This window comes from Hyla sarda, chromosome 5 (assembly GCF_029499605.1).
Source record: "Hyla sarda isolate aHylSar1 chromosome 5, aHylSar1.hap1, whole genome shotgun sequence".
In the NCBI taxonomy this organism is placed as follows: domain Eukaryota; kingdom Metazoa; phylum Chordata; class Amphibia; order Anura; family Hylidae; genus Hyla; species Hyla sarda.
The window spans coordinates 56365360-56380152 of record NC_079193.1 but is presented as its reverse complement, the minus strand read 5'-3'; the positions used below and the strand labels follow the sequence as shown (position 1 = coordinate 56380152).

Genomic DNA, 14793 nt, shown 5'->3' with positions numbered 1-14793 from the left:
TTGGAATTCCATCCTCCATATGTTCGACAGACTATACGAGCAGAGAAAAGCCATCACTGATTTTGTGATGATTCAAGCGGATAGGGGGACTTAGATTTCACGAGATGGGCATTTTTTTTAGTCATCTGACAGGAGGAGGAGCAGGAGCAGCTAGAGGAGCTAGAGGGTTATGAGGAAGGTGAGACAGAGGACCCAGACACACCGTGGTAGTATGCTGTGGAGATGGAGGCAGGGAGTACCTCCGAGTCACTTGCACAAATGGCATGATGCATGCTCAGTTGCTTGCGTAGTGACCGCCGAATTATCACCATTCAGCACTTGACTTCTGTCTCTCCACCTTATTGGACCCTCGCTACCGGCAAAAAATGGGGACCTTTTTTACACCCACTGAGAGGAAGGACAAACTGACCTACAACATAGAGATCCTACGTAGTCAGTTGACCGATGCCTATCTGTGCTATCATCCCTCCTTTTGCAGGTCTGACTTGGGGGCCCTCTGCGCTCACCTTCCACTGCCATGGCTGCTGGGTAGGGGTGGGGTGGCAGGAGCAGTACCAGCTCCATCAGCAGCAGGCTGAGTCTACAGTCACTAATGAGTACCTTACTTCACCCGCATAGTGAAAATGTGGAGAGACTGACCTTTGTGAAGATGAATCAGGCATGGATCAGCCAGGATTTCCACCAACCAATGCCTGATGCATCAGAGTAGATTGACCATGGTGCCACACCAACACTTCACAAATATGGATAGTGCAAAACAGATTTATGGTCTATTCACACGTACAGTATTCTACGCAGATTTGATGCTCAGGATTTTCGGCTGCAGATTTCAATGTAAACTGAATGACTGAACACGGCTTCAAATCCTGCGCATCACAGTAAAATCAACACAATAATAAAGTAAAACTTTACAAGGTTTACTACCAAAATCCCATTTCACTTCCATTCAGTGTAGATCAATAATGCCCCCTGCATGTAGTCATGACAAACTGCAGGGGCTGCACAACTTTATACAAGTGGTGGTGGCTAAAGGGGTAACACAGACCTGTGACTTTACCATCAAATTGTATGATCAATTATCCTATACATTAGTGGTGTCCAAACTGAGGACCTCTAGATATGGCAAAACTACAACTCCCAGCATGCCCCTCTAGATGTTGCAAACTACAACCCCCAGCATGCCTGGTCAGCCCATGGCTGTCCAGGCATACTGGGAGTTGCAGTTTTGCAATATGTAGAGGTCCACAGTTTGGAGACCACTTCTATACATCCTTTAGGTAATATGTCCCCAAATAAGGAATGCCTTACTTTAAAGTGTGAGTATCAGCAGGAAATATATTTTCTATGAATTAGTGTGAACCTTTACCAAGCAGATTTTTACTATTTGCTCAAAATACATATAAGTAGGTCAATATCAATATAAAATACATATAAGTAGGACAATTTGCTTCCAGAAAAAAATTATAATAATAATAAAAAAAATAAACTTTTGGTTAGGTGTCTGTCTTTGTTCCCACCTGCAGTTTTGATGCAGCTTTTTGTTGCTAAATTTGGAGACAAACACAGGTGTGAAGGCAAAAGGGAAGAGAAGGGGAAGCATTTGTACTTTAACAAATAAACTGTACAGTAACAAATAAATAAATACATAAATTAAAAAAAGAAATAAAAAAATGTAATCAATATCTAGGAGTATAAATCCAGTCATACTTAATAAAAGCCAGTTTTGTTGAGACTAATATGAATATATTAACATTTTCTTCCGAGCCACAGAATAAATTGTCACTATATAACAATGTAGCAGAAAAGAGTTTGTATCTTGGCACAACCCATAGTGATAGCACCATGTTGTGATTTTCCAGACTACAGGTAATGATACCAAATTATCACAACTCGATAAGTTATTAAGGAACAGGTAAAATAGATACTGTAAAAAAAAAAATAATAATAAAAAAATTAAAAAAAGTTAATGTTAGTGTAAAATATTACTTACTGCTAAAACCTATAGGACAGGGCTTGCGATAGACCGCATCCTTTATGCACTTTTTTTTAGTGTAACTCGTTTGCACTTTTTCTTGCACTTTGGGTGATTCGAGAGCACGTTCCTCGGTTCTTAGATAAAACCTATAGGACTATACCGTAGATCAGTGTTTCCCAACCAGGGTGCCTCCAGCTGTGACCAAACTACAAATCCCAGCAAAGGCTGTTCAGGCATGCAGGGAGTTGTAGTTTGGCCACAGCTGGAGGCACCCTGGTTATGAAACACTGCCGTAGATGATGATGATGTTGATAATGATTAATAATAATAATAATAATAATATATATTTTATATTATTATAATAAAGTAACAATAATAGTAATAGGCTATTTCCATTTGTAGAAGATTAATCAGTGTGATAGTTTTGTTTACAGTTATAATACATAATGAATAAATAAACAGTAATGTAAAGTAATGCAAGTCTTATTATATCTGTATGGTTCACCTATAGTACTATAGCTTCAGTACCTTCTTGATTTAATGTTCTATGAATACATTCCCTTCTGTTAAAAAAAATTATTGATATATATATATATATATATATATATATATATATACATATATATATATATATATATATATATATATATATATATATATATTACAAAAATACCATAAAAATTCCAAAGGCATCAGGCAGTCATGTGTGCATAGCTTTTTTTTTTTTTTTTTTTTTTTTTTTTTTTTATAGAGATATAAGACTGACACAATGCAGATATACTCACAAAAAGTAGAAGAGGGAAAGTTACAATGAGCACAGATGCTATAGTCTTCATCTTACAGAGTAGTAGTTCAGGTTAGGAGGATTCCAGGGTGGTCAGTGGAATACATTAGAATTGAAAGCATGAGGTCCAGTCTAAAAATCTCAATGAATATATGATGTAAAAAGATAATAAGATGTTAGGTCCTCAGAGGTAAAAATAGAAATGTAACAAGTCTTCTTAGGAGGTTGTAAATGTAACAAGTCTTCTTCTAGGTTGTAAATGTAACAAGTCTTCTTCTAGGTTGTAAATGTAACAAGTCTTCTTCTAGGTTGTAAATGTAACAAGTCTTCTTCTAGGTTGTCAGAGAGTAGAAGCTTCTCCAGCACCTTCACAGACCAAGTGAACAGAGTCAGCAGCACATGGAAGAAGCAGCAGCCCCCTCTCTACTCCACTAGAGCTGTTGGTTCAGAGCTCTCATTGCACTTAGTAACTCAACTTGAAGCATTACAGGAGCTTCTGTATAAGAAAAAAAAAATCCTTATAGGCAGTAGAGGGATTTCATATTCTAATGCATTACAGATTTTAATGCCTGGGTGGGCAGGATCAGGATCAGAAGCAAAATAGCTTTGATGGTCTAAGCCAGTGTTTCCTAACCAGGGTGTCTCCAGCTGTTGCAAAACTACAACCCCAGCATGCCCAGACAGCCTTCGGCTGTCTGGGCATGCTGGGGGTTGTAGTTTTGCAACAGCTGGAGGCACCTTGGTTAGGAAACACTAGTCTAAGCAAAACCTTAGTGCAGAAATCATCTCTAACCATAGACTCCAGCTTTGTATCCTGTTATGGCAGAACTATTACCATTTTCTTTCTATTGAACTTATTCAAATTATTTAGGGTAATAGCCGAAGGCTGTATGGGCATGCTGGGGGTTGTAGTTTTGCAACAGCTGGAGGCACCCTGGTTGGGAAACACTTGTCTAAGCAAAACCTTAGAGCAGAAATCATCTCTAATCATAGACTCCAGCTTTATATCCTGTTATAGCAGAACTATTATCATTTTCTTTCTATTGAACTCATTCAGATTATTTAGGGCTCATGCATATAGATGCATGTTATCTCCATAAACTGCCAATTTCTATGGCACCACAATATGATGCCCATACTCTGCATGCCCCAATTTGGTAGCGTGACATAGGAAATATTTTTTGTTCTATAATTCACCCAGAATCAAAGAAAAAAAAAAAAAGTTGTGACCAGAAGTCGCATAATGGAGGTATAATAGTAGAATACAATACAGGTACTTGCAGGAGGTGAATGTATAGTATCTGTGCAGCATGTCCTACTTTGGCAGTTTTCTTCCAAAATCAGTGCCACACCTGTCCACAGGTTAGGTATTGCAACTCAACTCTATTCTAGTGAATAGGACTGAGCTGCAATACCACACGCAACCTGTTAACTAGTGTGGGCACTGTATATGGAAGAAAGCAGCCATGTTTTTCTAATCCTAGACAAGCTCTTTAAAGGGGTACTCCGGTGGAATTTTTTTTTCTCTCGAATGAACTGGTGCCAGAAAGTAAAACAGATTTGTAAATTTATTCTATTTAAAAATCTTAACCCTTCCAGTACTTATCAGATGCTGTATACTACAGATAACTATAGAGAAATTTGTGAAGTTCTTTCTAGCCTGACCACAGTGCTCTCTGCTGACACCTCTGTCCGTGTCAGGAACTGTGGAGAGCAGGGAAGGTTTTCTATGGGGATTTGCTTCTAATCTGGACAGTTCCTGACAGGAACAGAGGTGGCAGCAGAGAGCAGTGTGGTCAGACTGGAAAGAACTGCACAGTTTTCTCTGTAGTATACAGCAGCTGATAAGTACTGTAAGGATTAAGATTTTTAGATAGAAGTAATTTACAAATCTGTTTAACTTTCTGGCACCAGTTGATTTGAAAACATTTTTTTCCCCTTGTTTCCACCAGAGTTCCCCTTTAAGTAGGCAGAACAGGTTGTACTTGGCAACAAAAAAGATTTACCCATGAAGAATCAATAGCAGACTGTATGGGTTGAACAGATGACTTCATGTCTTCAGAAGAACAAAAGAACTTGATGGTTGCAAACACAAAATAAACAGCATAGTAATCTTGATGGTTGCAGAGCAGTCTTAAGGGCACAATAGAGGGTTACCAGCAGCCAGTCACCCCTGTGATGTCACATCCCTATATATCCTGCAGCCATTTTGTGTCTCGTCATATCATTCATTACACTGCATACAGATAGGACGGACATCGCTGTGTGTGTGTTACACAGAAAAGCTAATTCCAGCAGTGTTTCACATCCTAGTCACATCAGCGTTCTGGTGGACAGAGAGCAGTGTTTTTTTCACTGAAAAGGATTTTTACTGCAGCCATTAACCTCCCAGTCACTTTCTTCGGCATAGTATTATAGAGAGGGGAACATAGCGGTGAGCTGCCTCATACATTTCAACAAGCTACCTCAACTTCATAAACCTTAGCAGAGGAGGCAGGAAGTATTTTTCAGCGCAATTCTGTGTCTTTGTTCCACAACAAATCATCTGCTGCTTATACTAGTCTGTAGAAGGTGTAATTCCCAGCAGTACATTCCAGCTGTTGTTTTACTCAAATACATTTATTAAGCGTACTGTAGCGCATTTTTCTGCCCTCATAAGAGCATCCCACATACGTACATCTAAATAGTGTACTATTTTGTACATGTTAATCTGTCAAGGGCCTAGATACTGTGAAAGTTCAGGCAAAAGTAATCACCAGCTGGTGTTTTACAAAAATACAGAATTTTTAAGCTTACTGTAACGCATTTTTCTGCCCTCATAAGTGTATACCACATACGTACATCTAAGTAGTGTACTATTTTGTGCCTGTCAATCTGTCAAGGGCCTAGATACTGTAAAAGTACAGGCAAAAGTAATCACCGGCTGGTGTTTTATTAAAATAAATTTTTTAAGCGTACAGTAGTGCATTTTTCTGCCCTCATAAGTGCATCCCACAGACCTACATCTAAGTGGTGTACTATTTTGTACCTGTTAATCTGTCAAGGGCCTGCATACTGTGAAAGGACAGCCAAAAGTAATCACCGGCTGGTGTTTTACTAAAATAATTTTTTTTAAGTGTACAGTAGCGCATTTTTCTGCCCTCATAAGTGCATACCACATACTTACATCTAAGTAGTGTACTTTTCTGGACCTGTTAATCTGTCAAGGGTCTATATACTGTGAAAGGACAGCCAATAGTAAACATCTGATGCTGTTCTAGACAATTGCTGTTTTAAGCTTAGTGAAGCATATTGTACTCCCCTCATATATGCAATAAGTATGTCAGGCAGAGTGGAGTGGCAGAGGCCTAAATTCATCAGGCGCAGGCAGAGGTCGCAGCAGAGTAGGGGCGTGTGGCAGCCGGAGTAGCAGCGAGAGGTCTGAGCTCCCGGTGTCAGCTATCAGTCATGTCTTGACCAGCAAACCAGCAGCCGTGATTGATCCACAACAGTCGGTGGGTTCCTCAGACTCAACCCTCAGTTGGCATGGCCCTCATGCTGCTTCTGCCACCTCAAGGTTCTCTCATTGTGCTACCCTGTGACATGTGACTCCTTGTTAAATTTGGTCCTGTGTACCCACACGCTGGGGCGCGGGACACTAAAACTTGGGAGTTAAAATTTCAATTTAAAAATCCTCAATTTAAAAATCTTAAAGTTAAATTTTAAAATCTTAAATTTTAATGGTCTCTTCATGCTTCTGCCAACTCCAGGCTATGTCATTAAGCCTCTATATGGTCTCCTCATGCTTCAGCCACCTCCAGGCTGTGTCATTCCACCTCTATATGGTCTCCTCATGCTTCAGCCACCTCCAGGCTGTGTCATTTAGCCAATATATGGTCTCCTCATGCTTCAGCCACCTCCAGGCTGTGTCATTCAGCCAATATATGGTTTACTGATGCTGCTGGGCCTGGGCCTAAAACTGTTTATGGTAGCACTAGCTACCACAAATCTTCAATTTAAATTTCAAAATTAATCTTTTAATCTTAGGGATTGTAAAGCCCTAGTGTCTACTCATGCTGCTGCCAGCTCCATGCTGTGCCATTCAGAAACTATATGGTCTCCTCATGATTCAGCCAACTCCAAGCTGTGCCATTCAGACACTATATGGTCTCCTCATGCTTCAGCTAACTCCAGGCTGTGCCATTCAGACACTATATGGTCTCCCCATGCTGCCACAAACTCCAGGCAGCCATTCAGCCACTATATGGTCTCATCATACTAATGCCATCTCCATGCTCTATCATTCTGCCGCCATGTGACATGTGACTCCTTGATAAATTTGGTCTTTTGTACTAACACACCGGGGCCCGGAACGCTAAAACTTGGGAGTTAAAATTTCAGTTTCCAAATCCTCAATTTCAATTTCAAAATCTTAAATTTCTATTTAAAAAATCTTACATTTCAATGGTCTCCTCATGCTTCTGCCAACTCCAGGCTGTGCCATTCAGACACTATATGGTATTCTCATACTTCAGCCAAATCCAGGCTGTCATTCATCCAATATATATTTTACTGATGCTTCAGCCACCTTCAGGCTGTGCCATTCATCCAATATATGGTTTACTGATGCTTCAGCCACCTCCAGGCTGTGCCATTCATCCAATATATGGTTTGCTGATGCTTCAGCCAGCTCCAGTCTCTGTCATTCAGCAACTATATGGTTTAGTGATGGTGCTGGGCCTAGGACATTGCCTATATATATGTTTATGGTAGCACTAAATAACATATATCTTCAATGGAAATTTCAAAATTGATCTTTTAATCTTAGGAATTGTGGAGCCCTAGTGTCTACACATGCTGCTGCCAGCTCCACGCTTTTTATAGAGATATAAGACTGACACAATGCAGATATACTCACAAAAAGTAGAAGAGGGAAAGTTACAATGAGCACAGATGCTATAGTCTTCATCTTACAGAGTAGTAGTTCAGGTTAGGAGGATTCCAGGGTGGTCAGTGGAATACATTAGAATTGAAAGCATGAGGTCCAGTCTAAAAATCTCAATGAATATATGATGTAAAAAGATAATAAGATGTTAGGTCCTCAGAGGTAAAAATAGAAATGTAACAAGTCTTCTTAGGAGGTTGTAAATGTAACAAGTCTTCTTCTAGGTTGTAAATGTAACAAGTCTTCTTCTAGGTTGTAAATGTAACAAGTCTTCTTCTAGGTTGTAAATGTAACAAGTCTTCTTCTAGGTTGTCAGAGAGTAGAAGCTTCTCCAGCACCTTCACAGACCAAGTGAACAGAGTCAGCAGCACATGGAAGAAGCAGCAGCCCCCTCTCTACTCCACTAGAGCTGTTGGTTCAGAGCTCTCATTGCACTTAGTAACTCAACTTGAAGCATTACAGGAGCTTCTGTATAAGAAAAAAAAAATCCTTATAGGCAGTAGAGGGATTTCATATTCTAATGCATTACAGATTTTAATGCCTGGGTGGGCAGGATCAGGATCAGAAGCAAAATAGCTTTGATGGTCTAAGCCAGTGTTTCCTAACCAGGGTGTCTCCAGCTGTTGCAAAACTACAACCCCAGCATGCCCAGACAGCCTTCGGCTGTCTGGGCATGCTGGGGGTTGTAGTTTTGCAACAGCTGGAGGCACCTTGGTTAGGAAACACTAGTCTAAGCAAAACCTTAGTGCAGAAATCATCTCTAACCATAGACTCCAGCTTTGTATCCTGTTATGGCAGAACTATTACCATTTTCTTTCTATTGAACTTATTCAAATTATTTAGGGTAATAGCCGAAGGCTGTATGGGCATGCTGGGGGTTGTAGTTTTGCAACAGCTGGAGGCACCCTGGTTGGGAAACACTTGTCTAAGCAAAACCTTAGAGCAGAAATCATCTCTAATCATAGACTCCAGCTTTATATCCTGTTATAGCAGAACTATTATCATTTTCTTTCTATTGAACTCATTCAGATTATTTAGGGCTCATGCATATAGATGCATGTTATCTCCATAAACTGCCAATTTCTATGGCACCACAATATGATGCCCATACTCTGCATGCCCCAATTTGGTAGCGTGACATAGGAAATATTTTTTGTTCTATAATTCACCCAGAATCAAAGAAAAAAAAAAAAAAGTTGTGACCAGAAGTCGCATAATGGAGGTATAATAGTAGAATACAATACAGGTACTTGCAGGAGGTGAATGTATAGTATCTGTGCAGCATGTCCTACTTTGGCAGTTTTCTTCCAAAATCAGTGCCACACCTGTCCACAGGTTAGGTATTGCAACTCAACTCTATTCTAGTGAATAGGACTGAGCTGCAATACCACACGCAACCTGTTAACTAGTGTGGGCACTGTATATGGAAGAAAGCAGCCATGTTTTTCTAATCCTAGACAAGCTCTTTAAAGGGGTACTCCGGTGGAATTTTTTTTTCTCTCGAATGAACTGGTGCCAGAAAGTAAAACAGATTTGTAAATTTATTCTATTTAAAAATCTTAACCCTTCCAGTACTTATCAGATGCTGTATACTACAGATAACTATAGAGAAATTTGTGAAGTTCTTTCTAGCCTGACCACAGTGCTCTCTGCTGACACCTCTGTCCGTGTCAGGAACTGTGGAGAGCAGGGAAGGTTTTCTATGGGGATTTGCTTCTAATCTGGACAGTTCCTGACAGGAACAGAGGTGGCAGCAGAGAGCAGTGTGGTCAGACTGGAAAGAACTGCACAGTTTTCTCTGTAGTATACAGCAGCTGATAAGTACTGTAAGGATTAAGATTTTTAGATAGAAGTAATTTACAAATCTGTTTAACTTTCTGGCACCAGTTGATTTGAAAACATTTTTTTCCCCTTGTTTCCACCAGAGTTCCCCTTTAAGTAGGCAGAACAGGTTGTACTTGGCAACAAAAAAGATTTACCCATGAAGAATCAATAGCAGACTGTATGGGTTGAACAGATGACTTCATGTCTTCAGAAGAACAAAAGAACTTGATGGTTGCAAACACAAAATAAACAGCATAGTAATCTTGATGGTTGCAGAGCAGTCTTAAGGGCACAATAGAGGGTTACCAGCAGCCAGTCACCCCTGTGATGTCACATCCCTATATATCCTGCAGCCATTTTGTGTCTCGTCATATCATTCATTACACTGCATACAGATAGGACGGACATCGCTGTGTGTGTGTTACACAGAAAAGCTAATTCCAGCAGTGTTTCACATCCTAGTCACATCAGCGTTCTGGTGGACAGAGAGCAGTGTTTTTTTCACTGAAAAGGATTTTTACTGCAGCCATTAACCTCCCAGTCACTTTCTTCGGCATAGTATTATAGAGAGGGGAACATAGCGGTGAGCTGCCTCATACATTTCAACAAGCTACCTCAACTTCATAAACCTTAGCAGAGGAGGCAGGAAGTATTTTTCAGCGCAATTCTGTGTCTTTGTTCCACAACAAATCATCTGCTGCTTATACTAGTCTGTAGAAGGTGTAATTCCCAGCAGTACATTCCAGCTGTTGTTTTACTCAAATACATTTATTAAGCGTACTGTAGCGCATTTTTCTGCCCTCATAAGAGCATCCCACATACGTACATCTAAATAGTGTACTATTTTGTACATGTTAATCTGTCAAGGGCCTAGATACTGTGAAAGTTCAGGCAAAAGTAATCACCAGCTGGTGTTTTACAAAAATACAGAATTTTTAAGCTTACTGTAACGCATTTTTCTGCCCTCATAAGTGTATACCACATACGTACATCTAAGTAGTGTACTATTTTGTGCCTGTCAATCTGTCAAGGGCCTAGATACTGTAAAAGTACAGGCAAAAGTAATCACCGGCTGGTGTTTTATTAAAATAAATTTTTTAAGCGTACAGTAGTGCATTTTTCTGCCCTCATAAGTGCATCCCACAGACCTACATCTAAGTGGTGTACTATTTTGTACCTGTTAATCTGTCAAGGGCCTGCATACTGTGAAAGGACAGCCAAAAGTAATCACCGGCTGGTGTTTTACTAAAATAATTTTTTTTAAGTGTACAGTAGCGCATTTTTCTGCCCTCATAAGTGCATACCACATACTTACATCTAAGTAGTGTACTTTTCTGGACCTGTTAATCTGTCAAGGGTCTATATACTGTGAAAGGACAGCCAATAGTAAACATCTGATGCTGTTCTAGACAATTGCTGTTTTAAGCTTAGTGAAGCATATTGTACTCCCCTCATATATGCAATAAGTATGTCAGGCAGAGTGGAGTGGCAGAGGCCTAAATTCATCAGGCGCAGGCAGAGGTCGCAGCAGAGTAGGGGCGTGTGGCAGCCGGAGTAGCAGCGAGAGGTCTGAGCTCCCGGTGTCAGCTATCAGTCATGTCTTGACCAGCAAACCAGCAGCCGTGATTGATCCACAACAGTCGGTGGGTTCCTCAGACTCAACCCTCAGTTGGCATGGCCCTCATGCTGCTTCTGCCACCTCAAGGTTCTCTCATTGTGCTACCCTGTGACATGTGACTCCTTGTTAAATTTGGTCCTGTGTACCCACACGCTGGGGCGCGGGACACTAAAACTTGGGAGTTAAAATTTCAATTTAAAAATCCTCAATTTAAAAATCTTAAAGTTAAATTTTAAAATCTTAAATTTTAATGGTCTCTTCATGCTTCTGCCAACTCCAGGCTATGTCATTAAGCCTCTATATGGTCTCCTCATGCTTCAGCCACCTCCAGGCTGTGTCATTCCACCTCTATATGGTCTCCTCATGCTTCAGCCACCTCCAGGCTGTGTCATTTAGCCAATATATGGTCTCCTCATGCTTCAGCCACCTCCAGGCTGTGTCATTCAGCCAATATATGGTTTACTGATGCTGCTGGGCCTGGGCCTAAAACTGTTTATGGTAGCACTAGCTACCACAAATCTTCAATTTAAATTTCAAAATTAATCTTTTAATCTTAGGGATTGTAAAGCCCTAGTGTCTACTCATGCTGCTGCCAGCTCCATGCTGTGCCATTCAGAAACTATATGGTCTCCTCATGATTCAGCCAACTCCAAGCTGTGCCATTCAGACACTATATGGTCTCCTCATGCTTCAGCTAACTCCAGGCTGTGCCATTCAGACACTATATGGTCTCCCCATGCTGCCACAAACTCCAGGCAGCCATTCAGCCACTATATGGTCTCATCATACTAATGCCATCTCCATGCTCTATCATTCTGCCGCCATGTGACATGTGACTCCTTGATAAATTTGGTCTTTTGTACTAACACACCGGGGCCCGGAACGCTAAAACTTGGGAGTTAAAATTTCAGTTTCCAAATCCTCAATTTCAATTTCAAAATCTTAAATTTCTATTTAAAAAATCTTACATTTCAATGGTCTCCTCATGCTTCTGCCAACTCCAGGCTGTGCCATTCAGACACTATATGGTATTCTCATACTTCAGCCAAATCCAGGCTGTCATTCATCCAATATATATTTTACTGATGCTTCAGCCACCTTCAGGCTGTGCCATTCATCCAATATATGGTTTACTGATGCTTCAGCCACCTCCAGGCTGTGCCATTCATCCAATATATGGTTTGCTGATGCTTCAGCCAGCTCCAGTCTCTGTCATTCAGCAACTATATGGTTTAGTGATGGTGCTGGGCCTAGGACATTGCCTATATATATGTTTATGGTAGCACTAAATAACATATATCTTCAATGGAAATTTCAAAATTGATCTTTTAATCTTAGGAATTGTGGAGCCCTAGTGTCTACACATGCTGCTGCCAGCTCCACGCTGTGTCATTCAGCAACTAAATGGTTTCCTCATACTGATGTCACCTCCTGTTACGCCGAGCGCTCCGGGTCCCCGCTCCTCCCCGGAGCGCTCGCAACTTCCTCGCATTTGCAGCGCCCCGGTCAGACCTGCTGACCGGGTGCGCTGCAATGTCTCTCTCAGCCGGGATGCGATTCGCGATGCGGGAGGCGCCCGCTCGCGATGCACATCCCGGCTCCCGTACCTGACTCGCTCCCCGTCGGTCTTGTCCCAGCGCGCGCGTCCCCGCTCCTTAGGGTCTCTGCAATTTAAAGGGCCACTGCGCCACTGATTGGCGCAGCAGGCTTAATTAGTGTGTTCACCTGTGCACTCCCTATTTATACATCACTTCCCCTGCACTCCCTTGCCGGATCTTGTTGCCATTGTGCCAGTGAAAGCGTTTCCTTGTGTGTTCCTAGCCTGTGTTCCTGACCTCCTGCCGTTGCCCCTGACTACGATCCTTGCTGCCTGCCCTGATCTTCTGCTACGTCCGACCTTGCTCTTGTCTACTCCCTTGTACCGCGCCTATCTTCAGCAGTCAGAGAGGTTGAGCCGTTGCTGGTGGATACGACCTGGTTGCTACCGCCGCTGCAAGACCATCCCGCTTTGCGGCGGGCTCTGGTGAATACCAGTAGCAACTTACAACCGGTCCACCAACACGGTCCACGCCAATCCCTCTCTGGCACAGAGGATCCACCTCCAGCCAGCCGAATCGTGACAGTAGATCCGGCCATGGATCCCGCTGAAGTCCCACTGCCAGTTGTCGTCGACCTCACCACGGTGGTCGCCCAGCAGTCGCAACAAGGCCACCAGCTGTCTCAACTGACCGTGATGCTACAGCAGCTATTACCACAACTCCAGCACAATCTCCTTCGCCAGCTCCTGCACCTCCTCCGCAGCGAGTGGCCGCTTCCGGCCTACGATTATCCTTGCCGGATAAATTTGATGGGGACTCTAAGTTTTGCCGTGGCTTTCTTTCACAATGTTCCCTGCACTTGGAGATGATGTCGGACCAGTTTCCTACTGAAAGGTCTAAGGTGGCTTTCGTAGTCAGCCTTCTGTCTGGGAAAGCTCTGTCATGGGCCACACCGCTCTGGGACCGCAATGACCCTGTCACTGCCTCTGTACACTCCTTCTTCACGGAGATTCGAAGTGTCTTTGAGGAACCTGCCCGAGCCTCTTCTGCTGAGACTGCCCTGCTGAACCTGGTCCAGGGTAATTTTTCTGTTGGCGAGTACGCCATCCAATTCCGTACTCTTGCCTCCGAATTATCCTGGAATAATGAGGCCCTCTGCGCGACCTTAAAAAAAGGCCTATCCAGCAACATTAAAGATGTGCTGGCCGCACGAGAAATTCCTGCTAACCTGCATGAACTTATTCATCTGGCCACCCGCATTGACATGCGTTTTTCCGAAAGGCGTCAGGAGCTCCGCCAGGATATGGACTTTGTTCGCACGAGGCGGTTTCTCTCCCCGGCTCCTCTCTCCTCTGGTCCTCTGCAATCCGTTCTTGTGCCTCCCGCCGTGGATGCTATGCAAGTTGACCGGTCTCGCTTGACACCTCAAGAGAGGACACGACGCCGCATGGAGAATCTGTGCCTGTACTGTGCCAGTACCGAACACTTCTTGAAGGATTGTCCTATCCGTCCTCCCCGCCTGGAAAGACGTCCGCTGATTCCGCACAAAGGTGAGACAGTTTTTGATGTCAACTCTGCTTCTCCACGCCTTACTGTGCCTGTGCGGATATCTTCCTCTACCTTCTCCTTCTCTGCTATGGCCTTCCTGGATTCCGGATCTGCAGGAAATTTTATTTTGGCCTCTCTCATCAACAGGTTCAACATCCCGGTGACCAGTCTCGCCAGACCCCTCTACATCAATTCTGTTAACAATGAAAGATTGGACTGTACCGTGCGCTACCGCACGGAACCTCTCCTAATGTGCATCGGACCTCATCACGAAAAAATTGAATTTTTGGTCCTCTCCAACTGCACTTCTGAAATTCTTCTTGGATTACCGTGGCTTCAACGCCATTCCCCAACCCTTGATTGGTCAACAGGAGAAATCAAGAACTGGGGTACTTCTTGTCTCAAGGACTGTCTTAAACCGGTTCCCAGTACTCCCTGCCGTGACCCTGTGGTTCCCCCTGTATCCGGTCTTCCTAAGGCTTATATGGACTATGCTGACGTCTTTTGCAAGAAGCAAGCTGAGACTTTACCCCCTCACAGGCCTTATGACTGTCCTATTGACCTCCTCCCGGGTACTACTCC

General features: G+C 42.6%; 1 protein-coding gene across 2 annotated transcripts in view; it reads right to left on the bottom strand.

Moving 5' to 3' along the window:
- VIPR2 (vasoactive intestinal peptide receptor 2) overlaps nt 1–3201 on the bottom strand; it is a 165904-nt gene extending 162703 nt beyond the window's left edge. For both annotated transcript variants that reach the window (XM_056519545.1, XM_056519547.1), the window contains exon 1: nt 2761–3201. In XM_056519545.1, the coding sequence (XP_056375520.1) occupies nt 2761–2811 (51 nt within the window). In that variant the 5' untranslated portion in view covers nt 2812–3201. The remainder of the gene's footprint in view (nt 1–2760) is intronic.
- Nucleotides 3202–14793: the final 11592 nt, after the last annotated feature.